The sequence below is a fragment of the Aulonocara stuartgranti genome (genome assembly GCF_965226115.1).
Source record: "Aulonocara stuartgranti genome assembly, chromosome: 19".
Classification (NCBI taxonomy): Eukaryota; Metazoa; Chordata; class Actinopteri; order Cichliformes; family Cichlidae; genus Aulonocara; species Aulonocara stuartgranti.
In genome coordinates, this window is record NC_138955.1 from 13,143,188 (window position 1) to 13,162,270 (window position 19,083).

At 38.0% G+C, this 19,083-nt stretch overlaps 2 protein-coding genes across 13 annotated transcripts in view; one reads left to right on the plus strand and one right to left on the minus strand.

The window, feature by feature from the left end:
* Positions 1 to 18,751, minus strand: part of smoc1 (SPARC related modular calcium binding 1) — a 61,266-nt gene extending 42,515 nt beyond the window's left edge. For 6 of the 10 annotated variants that reach the window (XM_082515889.1, XM_082515890.1, XM_082515888.1 and 3 more), the window contains exon 1: positions 18,279 to 18,751. In XM_082515889.1, the coding sequence (XP_082372015.1) occupies positions 18,279 to 18,380 (102 nt within the window). In that variant the 5' untranslated portion in view covers positions 18,381 to 18,751. The remainder of the gene's footprint in view (positions 1 to 18,278) is intronic. The other 4 variants (XM_082515894.1, XM_082515893.1, XM_082515892.1 and 1 more) reach the window with 2 other exon arrangements.
* The window catches only part of ccdc177 (coiled-coil domain containing 177), an 81,275-nt gene that overhangs the window by 46,951 nt on the left and 15,241 nt on the right, over positions 1 to 19,083 (plus strand). The window contains exon 1 of one of the 3 annotated variants that reach the window (XM_082515883.1): positions 1,079 to 1,170. The exons of the other annotated variants lie outside the window; for them this stretch is intronic. The gene's annotated coding sequence lies outside the window, so the exon portion shown is untranslated. Of the gene's footprint in view, positions 1 to 1,078; positions 1,171 to 19,083 lie in introns of those variants that run through there. 3 annotated transcript variants of the gene reach the window in all.

Sequence of the window (19,083 nt, forward strand, 5' to 3'; positions counted from 1 at the left end):
TATCACCAGTATCCAATGCAAATGAACTAGTTTCAAGACTACATGGCTCTTTTTTTTATTTATAATAGTGACGACTATTGAGTTTTTCTGGCTTTTTTTTTCTTTTACAATCATTTTACTTCACTGCAAAATATGTAACGGTGCACAAAAAAAATCACCTTTTATTACTAAATGTGACATTAATTAGATTGTTTGGACATTTTTTAGACTTACTATCATGGAAATAATCCTACATTTAGATACTTCATTATCTGCAAAGATAATTGGATTTTTCTTGAAATATAAAAAGATACTCGACATTATTAGCTAGATAAATCAGAAGCCAAAGTAAATGTCCTGAAACTGGAAGGTAACAGATTTAACCCCTCAAAAACATTGTCTTGTATTGAACGTCTGAACAAAGGCAGAAATGTTAAGTTTAATGTTGATTCTTCCCATATAGAAGAACCTTAATACAACAAGGTAAAGTAAAATTTAAACAAAGGGATTACTACTTCGGCGAGACACAAATACAGATTGCCATGCTGTAAAAATACCCCTAAAACAAGGCAGAGAGTTTAACCTGATTCCAGGCTTGGCACTGAACCGTCACAGAGAAGCTCTTGTCAGATAGTGCAGAGTGAAACTAAATCATGACGTACCTCTTTAGGAGAGCGTGCAGACAGGGAGAAAAACATGGCACATCATTCCAAGTTTTAACTTGCGTGTCTTCCTCTTGGCTTTGGTCAAGGACAGCAATTATTCAGTAATTGGAAAAAAGCATGTATCTGCATTATATCACGTTTTATTTCCAGGCTAACCAGACATATGACTATTATTCATTATCCAGGTAGAGAGCGACCATGTCAACTTTCTTTTTAAGCATTAGCAGAGGAGAGAGCAGTTACTTGTTTCTTCCACAGGAGAAATGATTAAAAATAGTCAACTAGCCTGAGCCAAACGACTGTGGATGGAAAGCAGTTTGTCTGTGTGGTGAACTGTTAAACTGGTACATCACCATCCAAAACAAACCATTTTAAAAAAGTGATTTAGCTCTATCCGACTTCTTCTCCAGGTTATGAGCCAAAGAGTCCGGCCTCTGCCCACAGACTGACCTGTCCTCCCCTTCACTGACTCACAAACTTACTCTACCTCCACTGTCATAATAAAGCATTGGGACAGCATTGTCTGGTAGGTGGAAATAAACACTTCTACCATGTCTCCCACAGTTCTTACTCATACCGTCCCACCCAAACACTCGCCTCTGGTAAAGGTGAAACAGACACTCAAGGAGATCATGAAAAGTTTCCCAATTTATAGTTGAGAGTACTTTTAATAAATGGAAGATTTTTTTTAATAAAGTACTTTAAAAGGGTAGGAAAGCATTACTCAAGCAGTCACTGGAACATTTTACCCATTGTTTAGCTTTCAATGTGACAGCATATAAATTTATCAAGTGTGAGTTATTGTTCTGTATGTTTCAAGTAGTACTCTTGAAATTCTAAGATAAACTAAAAGCACATCACAGAGAGCAATGTTGTGATGTGTTCTTTCTCTCTTAGAGCTTTATCTGCATCACAGCGGTGTCTTCACAGTAACCTGTTAAGTAGTTTGTGAAATATATTCCTGGAAAGTTAACATAAGGTATGTAACAGCACCGATCAGGCCAAACATTTAAATAGCTGACAGGTAATGGTCCCGATGCAGTGTAAAGTCCTGCTCGGAAACCATTAGTCCAGACATTCACTAACTTTAAAAACTCCCCGCATACCGATCTGATCAAGCATCTACTGGATGCACCAGAACAGGCCTGCAAACACTGGGACTCAAAGGAAACATCATCAGTTAACTTGTCAGAGTGACTTGAAATGATTGATACCACTCTCTTGTCTCTGCGCCACGAAGCCTCAGCCAGCAGCTGACTCGTTACTGATGAAATCCTTTTGATAAGTAATTAATATTAATTACTGTTTCACAGAACCCTGAAACGCATAACTATATTTGGTAAAGAAATGTTCAAGAGGGCTGTGCAAAACAAAATCTTGACCCAACCCTTATTTTTATATATATATATATATATATATATATATATATATATATATATTTTTTTTTTTTTTTTTTTTGCTAGGAAAATCAGAAATAGGTGCAAAGGTTTACTGAAACGTGCAAACTGTTTCAATAAATCTGTATAAAAACAGACATTGAACAACTCTAACAAGCCTCATTTCCTTTTACACAGTGTTCAGGAATAGTTCTTCAGGCTTTTTGAAGGACATTTCAAAACTCTTCTTTGAATGCTGGCTACCTTTTCTTACATTCTGTCAAGAAGTTGAGTTCTGGGCCCTGGAAAAGTCAATCCTTCACTTCAACTGTTCCAAGGTATACTTTTACTGCACTGTCAGTGTGTTTGGGATCATAGTCACGCTGACACTGGTTCACACCATAAAATCTGTGCCTTTTTTATGCTTGAATGATTCACAGGTCAGTTTGTAAGTGGCTTAACAAACTCAAAATACATTCCTCTGAAAATGGACTGGACTGGCTGAAAAAGCAGCCAATGTCCAAAAGTGTCTGGCTCCTTGGAAACAAAATATAAAGAAATGAGGTTCAGCTCATTTCTGCACTACTGCAAATTAAAACAACCACCTGAAAAATATCTAGCTTAACAGAGAATGATGAGTCAAACCCTTTGGAAAGAAGATCAAGTAGTCTGTAGCATGCTAAACTCTTTCCAATCTAATCTGAATACTCTGCTTTCTTTCACAGTAACATCTCAAACTGCGTCTTAAGGACACTCTGCAGCGGCTCTGATTTTGATTCCTCCACATTTGTCTCACTATAAACAATGTGAATGTGCTCCACATTTAAATACTGCGAAAAAAGCAGTTAATGTTACTTACTTCTTTACTTTAGCACTAGACAAAATTTCTGCCTTCTTAATCTTTCCTTTACTCTCTGGCTTACTGACTATTATCTGAGCTGACCTGAAGTGATAAACCCCACCCATCACACAGCCTGAAGAAGTTAAAAAACAAACATTTAGAGTTATTTTCAGTCACTCCCTGACCCAGGACTATGTGACAGTGATCAGCTGATACAGTATAAACCAGGCTGACAGGACCTGGCATTATCTCCTGAGGAGAAACAGCCCCAACTGTTAGGCCCGTAATGGCTGACACTCCATAATCACAGCCAAACAAACACATCTACATTAAACAGGCTAACATATAACTGGAGCTGTTAAGGAACAAGCATAAGTCAAAGTAACATTAATTACATAAATCTTAATTACCTAAACATTATAGTGTAACAGGCAACACTAAAGGATTTATAGAGCCACATTCCCAAACAACATAATGGAGTGAAATAACGTAACTTTAACAACCACTCAGAGGCACTTTCTTTAATGTCCAAACAGTAGAACTAAAAGAAATGCATATTTTATAAATCTCGTTACACTATGAAGATGCGAGATCCTGCTTTTCCTGATGGACCACCAAAGAGATAAGGTGAAAGATTAGCTGGAGGTAAAACACCAGGGGAGTTACACGATGGTTTGGTGCTGATATCTTGACCGGGAAACAATGAGCATTGACATTCTCACATTTAACAAGCCACATTCCGCCAACACACAGAAGTACACAAGCTCACACACGCATCGAAGTCAGAATAACACAGATCCCCGAGCGCTCTCTCCACCACTCGTAAAATAAGTGAAATGCAACCCCCATTGTGCAACCATTACAGCATTAGCAAAATGGTCTTTTTTACCATCACTGGCAGCTAGTCTGTTCCACTCCAACCCGCCGCAATGGAAAAAGAAGAAAAATATGATTAGAAAATGATCATTTTTATAAAGAGTAAAAAGTTGGCTATGTGAGACAGAACCAAGGTGGTAGTTAATATGCAGATCACATCTACAATAAGTGTTTTTAATTTAGTAGAACTAATTTCTTTGGACAGATTAGGAGTATTAAAAAAGCGTTAACACAAAATAAACGGTTGATCCCGTTTTCACCTTTATCAGGTAATACTTTAATGGGGAACAGACTTGCTGAAGTTTTGTTGAACAGCAACTTAGCTGATTTATTTCCCAGATTTATCAGAGCTGGGATGACGTAAATGAAGTAAAAGCTGCACAGCACAACATGAGCTGCGTGCTTACTGTATTTTATTTATAGCTTTTATTCTCAGTTATGGTATGTGCCTTAGTGAGTGCACCACCAAAATCTTTGGACTCAAAGTGAACAGTTTAAAAAACAAAAGATCTAAAAAGAAACAGAGATGTTGTCTTTTTAATTCCTTGGGTTTGTCTTCCTTGTCATAAACTGGCGCCTGCATTACCCAAATATAACCCAGCTTTCAACAGTTGCATCCAGAAATTTGTGGTGTTATGGCTGGAAGCAGCTGGACAGGAAGTTTCACAGATCTTAAACTTCACTTCTTTCTCTACATATTGTTTCTCGTATTGTTTCATCTTTTTGTAACTTATCAGACCAAGCTGCACTGATTAGTGACCTGAGGACAAGACTTTTTTGTTTTTGTTGTTTTTCACAGTACTATCTCCCAAGTATTGCAAACCCTCTCAGAGGAAAATATTAACTCATAGATAGCACCATGAAACTTCCCATCTAATTACTTACATTAAGAGAATTATTTCTTGCATGACAAAGTTGTTTTTAAATGCACTATTTCCTAAATATGTGTTAATTTGCACAGATTTTCATTCATAAATACATGTTTATATGTCTTTATATATTTCCTGATATTAATTAGAGAGATTATTTTTCAGTCCAGTTTTTGGGATTTTATTCGGTGACAGAATAATTTATTTTTGCAGGGTCATTATCTTTCTAAATATTTGCTTATCATGTGGTTCCACTTCAGTAAAAGGAAAAAAAAAAACAATAGACAACATCTAGTAAGATAAGATATGAAGGCAGTCAAAGCAGAATATGTTCACATTATTTTAAAAAAAAAATTAAACTATTCAAGTTCAACAAACAACAACAAAAAGCTGAGTGCTTGTTTTTAAAGGAAAAGAGGTTAAAAATCTAAACGAAATAGTTTATCTTTGAAAACCGACTTCTGCATGACTTGAGGAGCTAATGTTTAACTAGCGAACTTACTGGTATGGCTGCTTGGTTCATCATTATCAGCTGTGGTATATTTTTAATACCTACTGAAACAATGACTTGTGGTGTTTATGTGGAAGATTGCATAAAAATTCAGCTTTTTTGTATTTGTTTAACACCCTTCATGAGCTGCCAAGAGAGATAAAGTTTCAAACCTGCAGCCAGGCGTTCCAGTAAGCAAGACGTTGTACTTGAGCCCGATGTTACACTTGGAAGTCACTGCCTGTAATGGTGTTACTGTTCAAACTGAGAAATATAGCATACCGGTCCATTGAAGACATTTAATACTCGTGCGTGCTTTGAAATTTTTACTGCCAACGGTCTGCAGAAAATTTGTAGTGCTGACATTTTTAAAGACATTTCACTGTGATTAGGCATCATTGACATCAGCTTTCTTATGTGTTTTCCAGAAAATTTCCTGATGTTAATTAGAGATGATATTTTCCAGAGCTGTTTTTGGAGAGCCATTTACTCCATCACAGAACAGAAGGTGATACGCTGGTTATGTCGCTGTCAAAGCTGCCTTGGTTATTAATACTTGCGAACATAAATATGTTGCAATCATGCACAGAAAGCATATTTTGGATGTTTGGCTGTTTAGTCTGTGTAGAACTTGAGCCAGCATAATACAAATACAGGCTCCAATATGGTTGCAATTATACAGCACAGTGGTCCAAATTTCGCCAGCTTCACTGATTCTTTTTCTCTGATTGAAACACACAGTAGTCAATAATCCAAACTCTTTACTTGGAAAAGCCCACGGCCTCTTTTTTTAAACAAGGGATGACCTCAGCTCTTACCCTGATAGCATAAGAGATGTTTAAATCAGATTAACTAACAGCACCATGCACCTTAACATGAATGACATCACTGCTTCTACAGAAAAGGCTTTTGCGTGCACAGATGGATTCATTACAGCCTGGTCCGCATCGGTGCACGTGTGTGAGCGCAAAACAGCGAGAGGGAGATCTGTGTGCCAGCTTCACGCTAACGTGTGATGGGCTCATTATAGCCTCCGGGCATAACAACAACAACAACAAACAATACAACACCAACGCATATATAAAGACATACATGCATGGCTATCTAATGCATCCCTGTGTCATTAATCATCAGGTGTTTTGGCATTCCCTCACTGGGAAATAAGTGGATTAGTCAAATGGAGGAAAAGGAGGATGAAAGTGAGCCAACCACAGAGGTAACAAGCCAATGAAAGTTGTCCACCAAAGACAGAGCTAATTGTGTACGGTTGTGGGCTTTTAACGGGCAGAGGTAATTTTGTCCGATAATTAGCATTTAGTTTTCAGGAAATCTATAAAGTGAATGCCATCTGTCATGCTGTTTGAATTAACACACAGTGTTTAAAAAAAAGTGTAGAAAAAAAAAAGGAATGTATTAAAAGCTACATCATTCTTTTTAACTTAACTCTGTATTGAGAAAGGAAAACCAGCTGACTAAATAAAAAAGCTCGAGACACAACTTTAGCATTTTAAATTTTCTTTCCCACTTTTTTGATGTGGAAGCTTTTAAAGAAGGTGGACAATTTTCACACAGGAGGCATAAGGTCTGTGAGCCATCCACAGCAGGAAGAAATGACTGGGCATGAACTATTATATGCCCTGTTATTGTAGTGGATCTTCATATTCAGCAAGGCCAGAGTTTCATACAATGGGGTCAGTAACGTTTCCTTGTGGTTAACCTCCTAAGACCCGAACTCTTTCATGGCATGCATTTTTAATTTCTCTTTGCTATTTTATTTGGTTACAATTTTGTACTCAATTGTACATTACTATTGAGTAATGATGTACATAACTCTTTATTTGGTGTCTGAACACAGCAGCATTTTTCCTGGGTACAAAAACAAAATGAGAAACAACAATTGTGCCACTTTGATCAATATGGCTCATTTGAAAGCCATTTAAAAGAGCAAAATTTAGTATTGTGGTCTAGCCAACACAAAATGTGATGTCCCCATACGTGGACACCAGGTCCTAGGAGGTTAAAACACCTGAATTTATTTTTTCTGCTGATAAAACTGTATGATGTCAATAAGAGTGGACATAACCCACATACATCCAGAGTAGTCAATCTGAAGCAAGTTTCCTTAAAGGTAAAGCCACCCTTCACACAGGCCTACAGCGACAATCTGGCAACCACCTGTCACTAGTGAAAAATGTGTATTCCTTGACGAGCTGGCAACAGTTGCTAGAAGTTGCAAAGTGAACGTAGTAGCACAGAAAACCTCCTTATATTTGGTTGTTAGCAGACATTGATGACTGAAGGTGAACGTGCTCAGTTCCTGGTTTTCTATCACACTTAAGTTTGATACACTTAACTTTAAGTTTTATTACTGCTTGACTATTCCTTTGCAAGTGTTTGCATACAGGTGGGCATCTTCCATTCAAATAAAAGGCTACTGTGGTGACCAAAGTAATCACAAAGTGGGTTTTGCACCTTCTTTGCGACCTTCAGCAACCACTCGCCAACCGGTTACCAGTGATGGGAATAATGGCGTTACAAGTAACGGCGTTACTTTTTTCAGTAGCAAGTAATCTAACTAATTACTATTTCTATCGTTACAATGCCATTACTGTTAGTGACAAGAAAATTCGGTGCGGTTGCTTTACTATTTTTCAACAAACAGACGGTTGAAGCTGTCTTTAGCTTACCACATCTTATATCAGTTGCATGGAAGTAGCTGTAAGTAATCTGGGCGCTACAGCTTTAAGCAGCTGCGCGCGCTCCCGCGGACAGCAATCACTTTCTGCCCGACGATCACTTTTTGGCACAACACCTGGAGCTAAGGGGGCAAAACAATCGCATGACTGCTGCTGTTTGACTGAGGAAGAATAAAGTAGTCGTGGTAAGCCAATGACATGACCACTTTAAGATGACAAAGCAACAAGGTGATATATACCAGTTTTTAAATTGTCCTGATAGGCCATGTAAAACCAGAGTCATGATAAACAATATATATGCGGCGTTTTTCCTCAATAGTTTCGTCACGTTTACTGTCTAAGGACAGAGCTAGCAAGCACTCTCTGCTTATGACCAAAAAAACCCAAAAAACAAGAAACAGCCCTTTCGTGTTGGTGTAAAAGTGCACCATGTTGACCAATCAAAAATGATATGGCAATATGACTTTTGGCTGTTTAGGAAGAGGGGGAAGTTTGAGGAGTGACGGTGAGAGAAAGAGAGCAGAAAAAGAGAGAGAGGGAGTTTTGACATGTGAGAGATTTGTCACGTTTAGTGTGTTTGGAGTGTGTAGTTAATGTGTTGTCTTGTGTAATTATTGTGTAGTGTTGTGGATAGTTTTGTGTTGTGTGTCAGAACAATGATGTGACTGCTGTCTCCAGGTAGAAAAAGGAGTGATACACCTTTTCTGGAGTGGCACAAATAATTTGTGTGGCATCTTATTGAATGCAGAACAGCTGATTGTTCTGTAAATAGTTTGAAATGGTTAAAAAAAAAGGGTAAAAGGTAAATGGCTGCAAATAACTTTGTTGTTTGCAAAACTTGTGCGTATGATTTTAAAATTGACAATTTTTATTTGCATTTAAAGTTATGAAATATGATTCAATAAACATGTTTGTGGTTGTTACAGTAAAAAATATAACTTTTTCTACTCGGATTTTATGTTTTTTGTCTGATTTTAGATCAATTGTGTTAATACAGTATGTCAAAATGAAAACACGACTGTAAATTCTGACACGTGAGGTTGTGCTGAAAAGGATGATACCAAACAAGGCAAATAAATAGTTTTTAAATGTGAAATGTAGAGGTCAAATAAATCAAAAGTAGTTAAAAATGGCCAATTATACCCTGGACCCCATGGTTAAACTTTTTTTTTAAAGTAACGCAATAGTTACTTTTCAAGTAATTACTTACTTTTAGAATCTTGTAACTCAGTTACTAACTCAGTTACTTTTTTGAAGAAGTAACTAGTAACTATAATTAATTACTTTTTCAAAGTAATTGCTGCTGGTTACATACACATAGTTGCCAAGAATCACCAACTGGTTTCCTAAATGAAACCCAACTGGAAAAGAACTAAAACAAAAGTTATTCTGGAGAGTCCAAGAATAAAAAAATATGGAGTTCAAATTAATCATAATTGTTCCCCTTTAAACTTTGTTTCCTTTAGTTTTGGAAAATTTTCTTGTAGAAAAGCTGCAGAGCAATGAGGTAAAGACTGAAAGCAACTTAAATACAAACACTGAATCCAATAACCTTTGCAGGCAGATGAAGTTTCTGCCTCCGCCTAAGAACCAAAACAAAGAAAACCTGCGACTTTACTGTTAACATGTGTTATAAATGGAAAAATAGTCCTGATTCATTCATCATGAGCAACTGCGTTCTGATTACTGTTGTTAATCTATTAATATGAAAATCTAGTTTATCCAGTAAATAAAGAGTTGACGACCACACCATCCTGAAATCAGATTTCCCCTTGATGATGGCCAGGACATAAACACGTGATTAATGAATGTTGAAAACATCCTTATTTTTTCTTTTGAAGTGGTATGAAGAAATCTAAATCAAAGTATAAGTAAGGAGGAGGAGGGGGAACATGTTCTTCCTTTTCGGAAATGGCTCTAAATCTGATTAACAACATTCCTTGTTTGTCACTAATGCTACATCCTGGCTAAAGAACAGTCAGCTGTCTCTGCTGTTCCCAGGAAGCGTGTGTATGTGTGTGTGTGCCCGTCACCCATTACAATAGGTTCCATGTCGCCATTGCACACTAACGCTGAGACCACACACTCACTTAAATCAAAGGAAACTTAAATATGAGGCAGAGCAGAAGCTAATCTGCTGAACCAGTTTGATAGGGAAGAGGAAGTGTTTCTGCCATCCTGATAATCAAAAGGATTACAGAGAGCCATAACTCTTTCAACAAGCAGTAGTCCTCTCAAACAAGAGTCTGTTTGTGTCACTATAAGGCCAAATTTACATAGAGTAAGTTCCCATAGTGGGATAGATTGCATAAATGCAAACCAAAATGATCACAAGGATCTGCAAAAGAAAAGCAAGGTTGAATTAAGTAGCAGCGATCCGTGAGTGGAGCACACTGGCCTGATTCTTGGAACAGACTTAAGGCTGCTTTTCATTATACTGATTAGAACGCCATGAAATTGAGCATGAAATGTATCTGATGATCATGCAGGCATGAGAGGGAATTGACATATGAAAGCAATTTTATTGGTCACTTGTTGAGTCACTATTAAAGCAATCTATTAGCGTCAGATGGAGCCTAGGTGTGCAGTCACATGAGATCTTGGCTTATGAGTGTCAGAATCAGAGGTTTCCATAAAAGTTTGTTAAACCATTTGTAATGGATCATTTTAATCATGTGGGATTCGTGAATGGTGTTACCCAAGGTCATTCTTATGTACGTATGTTTCTAACATAAATTAAATATATTTTTTTTGCTTAATCTTCAAGTGACTAGATAAGATCATTGATGTCACCAGAAAAATAATTATATTCTGCCGCAATATCCATCCATTCATTCTCTTCTGCTAAGACAGCCATCCCAGCTGTCTTTGGGCAAGAGGCAGGGTACACCCTGGACGGGTCGCCAATCTGTCGCAGAGATAACACATAGAGAAGAACATGTATTCACACTCACACCTATGGGCAATTTAGAATTACCAATTAACTCAATCCCACTAACTGTATGTCTTTGGACAGTGGGAGGAAGTCGGAGTACTGTGCAGACATGGTGAGATCATGCAAACTCCACACAGAAAAACCCTGAACTGATGGTGGAATTGAATGCAGGACCTTCTTGTTGTGAGGCTAACCACTGCACCACCGTTTCCCTGCTGTTTTATTTTTATTTTCCTGAAATATTTTTTTCATGACAGTTAGATAAGGCCATTTATTTATTTATTTTTTAATATTAGAGAAAATGATTCTACCATAATTTTCCACCTCTAATCGCTACATTGTAATGTTTTGCAGCGAACTATGGCTAAGTCATTCTTGCATAAAAATAATTGAACCTTAACTACAACAATATTTTAAAATATCTGTCATTAATAAAGTATGGTATACATATATACAGCAATTTGGAGTATTCATATATGTCTTTATGGTGTTGTTTGTTTGGCCCTACGACAGACTGGCGACCTGTCCAGGGTGTACCTGGCCCTATGACAGCTGGGATAGGCTCCAGCGCCCCCCGCGACCCTGAAAAGGATAAGCGGAAGTGAATGGATGGATGGATGGTGTTGTTTGTTGTTTCACTAAAATATCATATGTGAACAAAAGTACCTGGCCACCTACACCTTACACCAATAGGAGCTACTCATGCCATGAACCTGCCAGCACACAGTCTGTGTGCTGATGTTAATTAATTAATTGAGGAGGTTTGGAGGTTGAGTCAGTAGAAGGCTGGCGACTTTTACTTGCTATGCACCTCAGCACTCGGTGACTGCCATCTGTAACTTCACATGATCTGACTCTTCATGACCAGAGATGGGCAGTAACGCGTTACTTGTAAGTTGTTTACTTGTAAGTTGTTTACTTGTAAGTTGTTTACTTGTACTGTAATCCGATTACTTTTTTCAAGTAACGAGTAAAGTAAGGGATTACAATTGCAAAAACGGTAATTAGATTACCGTTATTTTCCCGTAGAAACGCTGCGTTACTGCGTTACTAAAACCGTGATTTTTTTTTTTTTGCGAGAATGTCTCATGACAGTGACGTAAGCGAGTGCGACGTTCGTGACAACAACTGTGTGCAGATCAACAATGGATAATATATCGAGTGGGGAGAGAGTATGAGCGTGCAGCGTTTAAAGCCTGGAAGTACTGACCTTTGAGTTTGATTCCATAAAAAGTGACAAAAACATTAGTGTCCGTTGTGTGTGGGAAGAAAACTAATTTTTACAGCAAAAAAACCCCTAAACTTCCAAGCAAGTACCGAGTGCGCAATGACGTAATGGGAAATTCACAGAGAAGCTCGCGGATTCTTCAACTGACCGCTGCGGCACACCTGCAACAGGGAAAACCTCCGCCTACCCTCCTCCTGCTTTACAGGTGAAAATAGAGCAACAGGACCGCTGAGTCTTTGATTCCATTTATTTTCTACTGTGTTTTACTTGCATCTATTTGAAAGACTGAGTGTAAACACAAAAAATATTTTATTTTATGTGCTGGAATGTGCAGAAAATAGGTTTAAATGTTAAACAAATTTCTTCCAGTCAGAGAATGTTGCATATAATAAAATTTTTGTTTGATGCATAAAGTTAAAAGATTAAAACTAATAAAACAAGTTTTATTTTATTTTTTTATTTTATATTTTTAAGACTTTTCCATTTGATTACATTTTGTATGATGGATTATGCAAGTAGAATTGGGCTGAAAGATCTATCGCTTTATCACATATTCAGGTTGTAAATCGTGTTTTTAAAAAGTAACTAAGTAACTACGTGATTAATTACTTTTAATCAGTAAAGTAACAGGATTACTTTTTGGGGGAAGTAATCAGTAATTAATTACCGATTACTTTTTTCAAGTAACTTGACCAACACTGTTCATGACTGAGTTGCTGTGGTTAAGAGATATTTGTAAAAATATCACTTAAAGTTGGTTGAAAGTCATAAACTGATTTGTTAGAGATGGTTAGGTGCTTGATTTTATACTCCTGTGACAATGGGACTGAAAACTCCTGACTTTAAAGAATAAGAAATCTGTTCAAGTACTGTTGTCCTTGTAGTGTAGCATGGCTGCTGTGCAAGAATACTGAAGAGTTCAAACAACTACAGTTTACAGAAAAGGGACTGATTTGGCCTGGTGCAAGGTAGATTGACGTCTCCATACTCACTGGTAGGTTAGGTAAAGGGTAGCAGGCATCAATTTGAATTTAAGATGATGCTCTTAAGTATCATTTGCCAATTTCCACTTTTATTGCTCCAGGCTGGAGAGTAACTTTGATGGTATGATACCCCTTGTAGCATTTGTTAATAGACTGCAGATTAAGTAAATCCACACAAGCCTTAAACCTCAGAGCCAACAAAGAATACGCAATCATTTATTTTAAGGTGAGTTATTTTTCTTCCACCACTAGGGTTCCCCCACCTCCTAGATCCCCTCTAACCCTTGATTAACACTAGCATAACCATGCAAATGTACTTTACGATACGACAAAAGAACCTCAAACCACAAGCTTCGTCATCAATGACTGTGTGCTGGGATTCTTCCTTTAGCTGCCTAATCAGAAACTGCTGTTGAACAGTCAGTACAAAGTTAATCTAAAAGGTTTGTACTTCATGACTTCTCCTCACAGACGACGGTGAAACCAAACTATGACCTTATCACTTTGCCAGGAATCTTTTTTTCCCCTCATAAAGACTAAATGAGGAAATGTGCACTGCACATCTGCATGATTATGGTCAACAGCTCTTCTTCATATGCATCTCAGTGGTTCATTATGGTTAAGGAACAGTCCTCACACTCTGGCCTTGATCTCTCTCGCTTCTCCATCTGCCACTCATAGCCTTTGTTATGCAGATGTTGTCTCTTCAGTTCTAATTATCACAATGTTTATTTACTATTGACAACTTCTTCAGGCAATTTTCTGTTATTCCCTTTGACATTTTGGGACAATTAAATTCAAATTTTCATTGTTACTATGCACAGATTTATTATACTCTAAGAGAATAAAAGCAGAACTAAATAAACTTCTTTTAATCCTGTAAATATTTAAGTTGTGTATATATTAAATTCAATGAATCCACAATTCTGTTTTCACTTTCACTTTGAGAATGGTGTGAATGCATTTTACTGATGAAAAGGCATAAAGATTACAAATGGGCCATAATACAGTTGGATAGTTAAGTTTGCTTTTTGACAACATTTTCCTCATTGCTTGACCCATAAAAGTACTTTCTTAATAAGGCTTACATGGTTTGTTTGCCTCGGGTCTTATCATATTGGCTATTCTGCATTCACCTCATTTTTACCTCTTTATCAGACCTGCCGGGTTTGATAAAGCGAGTGACTTCTCAGCTGTCCTGAATAATGACAGAATTGCATTTGTTGCCTTTCTTCATCTTTGTCTGATTCTGCTGGTATCAAACTTCTTGCTGACAACTTTGTCGTGTATATATAACAAAATATCTTGTTTGTTAAAGTAGTGAAACAAAAAATGGGCTCTCGACCAGTTTACTTGGTATGGGCTGCTCAGCCTAACCACAAAGTTCTTGTCTCGTTTTATCCCAGGGACTTCATCTGACTAAATATCTGGATTTGAACTACAAACTCAAAAATGCTGAAAACTAAGTGAATTTTCCCCAAGAAGGGAGAGTAATCATATTAGCAATTGCATTATAGGAAATATAGGATCCAATTTTGAATCTGTTTTTGTAAAATGGTCTCTTGTGAGCTTCACTTATTGTCTTAATGTGTTTAGATTTTTATTTCATTAGGTTGGTTCTTGTAGATGAAAAAAGGTCCAAATGCGTGACTATATTCTCTTTATGATTAAGATTATAAGATTTAATTTGGAATGGCAAAAGTCCACGAATTCGTAAAGATTTCATGCAGAGGACTAGGCCAATGGGTGGATTAGCCTTGCCAAACTTTCAGTCTTATTATTGGGCGGCAAATATTCGTAATATGCTGTACTGGATGAGTAATGTTACTACAGAGACTCCAGCTTGGCTCCAAATTGAGTCATCCAATTGTGGCAAAATTTGCCTATCAGCTTTGTTGAGTTCAGCTCTCCCATTAGAACTATACACCTATAAACGTAACCCTTTGTTGGGTGCAACGTAACCCAGAATCTGGGTGCAATGTAGGAAAAGGTTGGGGTTACACTTAATGTCAATTAAAGCACCTATCTGCTCAAATCATATGTTCCCACCCTCCATGATGGACTCTGCCTTTAAAATATGGGAAAGTAATGGCCTTAGAAATATCAAAGACCTTTTTGTAGATGGGATTTTTGCCTCATTCACGCAGCTCCTGAAGCAGTTTAAGCTGACCCTCTGTGTAACAGATGTAAAGCAGAAACAGGTTCGCTCCTTCATACCTTTTGGACATGCCCCAATCTTCATACCTATTGGGTGTCTATATTTAACACTCTGTCAGAGATGTATAACGTTAAATATGATCCTTCTGCTCTAACGGCTATCTTTGGGGTGATACCTCAAGACACATTTGTTTTTTGTTGTTTTGTAGGGGTTTCTTTGGTTTGTTTGTTTGTTTTTTCCTTCTCTATTTCTGTTATCTTTTGGGGTATTGTAAATACTGAACAGCAAACTACTGTATGTTCAATGTTTTGTTGTTAACATGCTGCTGTGACTGAAAATAAAATTTATAAAAAAAAAAAGATTATAAGATTTAAAGCCAGATAGTTAAAGAAAAAGTTAAACTGCTGTTAACTGATAAAAACTTATATTTATAAATATGAACCATTCAGTAATAACGTCTCTCATGGACCAGCTTTTGCTAAATCTGCCTCAGATGGAGTTTCCAATCTCTTCAATTTCCCCATATTCTTTTTAATGTCCTCCAGATAACAGATGTGAACTTCATTTTTTTCCAAACTTAATTCAACTGAATTGGAAAAAAATTAAATATAGCATAAACACTGGCCAATTTTTAAGTAAATACTGCACTTAAGTATAGTCACTTCTATTTTCATGTTTAATTTTTCTTTCACTTAAAACAGGCCCGTTCTTGACCTCCATTCCTTTGTACACTGTAAGCATAATTAAGACTCCACGGCTCACCACACAGGCACCTGCACCCATACGCTGCACGCATCAGCACACTCACACCTGCATGTTTGCTGTGATCTACCTCACACTAATAAAAAGACTTTCCTGCTTTTGAACCAGAGCTCTGCTTTCCCAAGCTGAAGGTATGCAGCTTTGCTGCTTAGGCCTGTGTGTTTGTTTTAGTTTTAAGAGTCTTCACTGATGCTGTCACCGAATTATGCAAGCAGACTGCCCATAGCATCCCAACCCTATGGGCAATCTGAGACTAACAGGTTGATTTGATAAAATGGATTAAAGCTGCATAGCTAAGCTTCTATAAAAGCTAAGCATTTCCTCCCACTGGGAAAACTGATTTCTTAGTTTAAACGTTTTAGGAAATGATCCCTGCAGACCACGAGACTCATCATTCCTGGTTTTACGGTTTTAAAAAACATGAAATATCTTGTTGCACTCATAAAAAAGGCTAACTTATTATGAACCTTAATCCTGTCTCTCTATAAAGGCAGCATCGTTCATAAGAAGCTGTTTTTAAGTCCATTATCAGTTTTTTTTTCATCTAAATAATTCAGATAGTTTGTGCTTAAATTTGGTAGAATAAACAATGTTGCACTAATTAATTACAACTGATCATCACACATCCTTAGCATCCAACGGTTTATCCACCAACTCACTGTTAAACTATTGAAGGACTCATACAAGAATAAAGAAGCTGTTGGTCTTCCAAATTGCACAGACAGCAGGAACTGCAAAATTGAAAAAAGGCTTTTTAGTCTCTCAATTACTCGTGTTCCTCAGTCTTGAGGATTGTTGTGCTATTGCATCATGGAACCTCAAGAGAAATGAGAAAGGAGCAGGTCTATGCAGGGAAATTAGCTCAGCCGTTCACTCCTGATATCAACGTGGAAAGTGGGTGGTGTGAATTATGGTATTACAGCAGCTGTGAGAAATGTTAGAAGTAATCACTGTGGAGTGAGTGGGGGTTTCAGCAGGCTGACTGTTGCTCCTTGGGGCCTAATCCATGCCAGAAGGAGGATGAAGTGGGATGCAGAGGGAGTTTAATTTGATGGGATAAAGCTGATGGAGATGCTCAGATTTTCAGTGTTATCCCTGTTTTTATGAAAAGCTTTTGTCTCTAAAGAATCAAATTTCAGAGGACCAAGAAACCACATTTTCACACTGGCCACCCTGTATTTTGGAGTTTATTCAATGTGGTTTTGAAACTGTTTACCAAAGTTGAGACTGATAGACTTTCACAGCCTGGCAAGGTACACAAAATCTTTCAGCTAAAGTTACAATAGGAAGAACTTCACGATAAAAGGGCAGCTCAGAGTATCAGCCATCGTAATTTCAAAACTCATCTTTGTTTTGATTTTCTAAACACCCTAGCACGTGTATGTGATGTAGCTATATAAGGAGGTGCCACCTGAATCAGGCCCCAAAATATGCAAAGTAACAAGTACTGCGTCCAGTTATACTGTAGGAAAGCCACACACTCCACCTTGATCCTCTCATTATTTGAACAGTAGGAAAACAGTTATAAAAGGAGCAACAAAGAAGTGATTAAGCAAAATTCACTGTGGCTCTTTCCAGAGAACAATCTTGACCACAGCACACTGTGTATGGAGGATGGGTGGGGTGGGTGGGGGGGTTCAAAGATATTGTGAAATAGTTCCAGTATGTGAGAGTATTACATATTCACCCCCTGTGAGTCAGCCCCTCGCCTCTGACCACAAATATTACAGTGCATCTGTGCACTGAAACAATGGTGTTCCCCTTCACTTCGCATCACTTATTTCCCCCTGTGCCTGGACAGGGCGAAATAAGAACCTTGAACAAGCAAAGCAGTGTGTGTGAGAGACTGAAGATAGAAAAAAGAAAAAAAAAGAGCGATGGAGAGACATGGCAGTGACAAAAATCTGTTCCTGCAAAAGGAGAGGTCCAGGAGCCGGGATGCTGTGCCCAAGGAAAAGTTGAGTAAGCTCAGTAAGTTATCATCGATTTCATGTTTTACAAGTTAGATTTGGCCAAACTCAAAGTGTAAAACCAGCAAATTGGTGGGATTAAGCTTTACAAGCCCAGATGGAGATTGGGTTTGGAGTGTTCTTCTCTAAACAGTGAATCAGATGAAACTTTAACACCAAAAGCCAAATTTCTCATTTGATTTAAAGTCATCTAATTTACCCACTCAGCATAAGTTTAAAAAAAAAAATCTTGAATCAACTGTTACATCTTATCTACTAAAGGCGCATTAAAGAAATATCTCGGCATATTTCAGGTTTACCAGCAGTCTGTAATTTATCCCATTCGTTCTATTTTAAGTAGAATCTAATCAGTTTGACACACTTTTACTTTCGTAATTAATGCAAGTATCGTGTTTCAAACTGCTACTTCCATGAAAGTGTGAGGCACCAGACCCACAGGGATGTACTCACCCGTGACCCAGGCTTCTGTGCCGACACTTGAGGCAGGTAACAGAGGAACAGAGGCGCCATAAAGTAGGAGACGGTAAAAATGAGGAAACTTGATAATAACATAATTGAGCGTCGGTGAGCGCAGAGCGAAGAGCGGCAGGTAGTCTGAGCGCACAGCGTGTCCGTCTGTAATACTGATGATCGACAGGTCCAAACCGAAAAAAATATATATTAGTACGCCCCAAAAAGACTCCTTAACCCTAATTTCCGGTTAATAATTCTCCTGTGTCTACTCCTCCAATAACTATTCACATAGTGCCACGCGTATGATCGGGAATCAGGACTTGGCCGTCACCATTGTGATTGGTTTTATCCACTGCGGGAGGATCAGCTGTTCATCGCGGCTTCCACAGGTTGAGTCGCGCCTGTATCCATTGCACCTTCATTTAAAAGCAAAGGAGGGAGCAGTCGTTTCTAGCTGGCACTCGGAGGACCCAATAGCAGCGGCCGGTGGCGGGAAAGCCACGCCCACCTCACCCCAAGATTAACTGTTCGCGGAGGAGAAAGACCTGCTCCGGTCAGTTAGGAGATAGGACCAGGAGAGGCAGCAGCTGCAGGAACACTCAGTGTATTATCATGAGTCTTTGAGAGCAGAGACAATGGCCGAGCAATTGTGAGGTCAAATTTTAGGTTCTCATCCCCATTCTGAGACATATAATGCTCTATAATAGCCTAGTATCCTGCTGCCGTGACATTTAGCCTGCGTACTTGGGTTACAATGGAAAACATCTATTGAGTAAAGTCAATAGCTGTCACAAGCACTGCA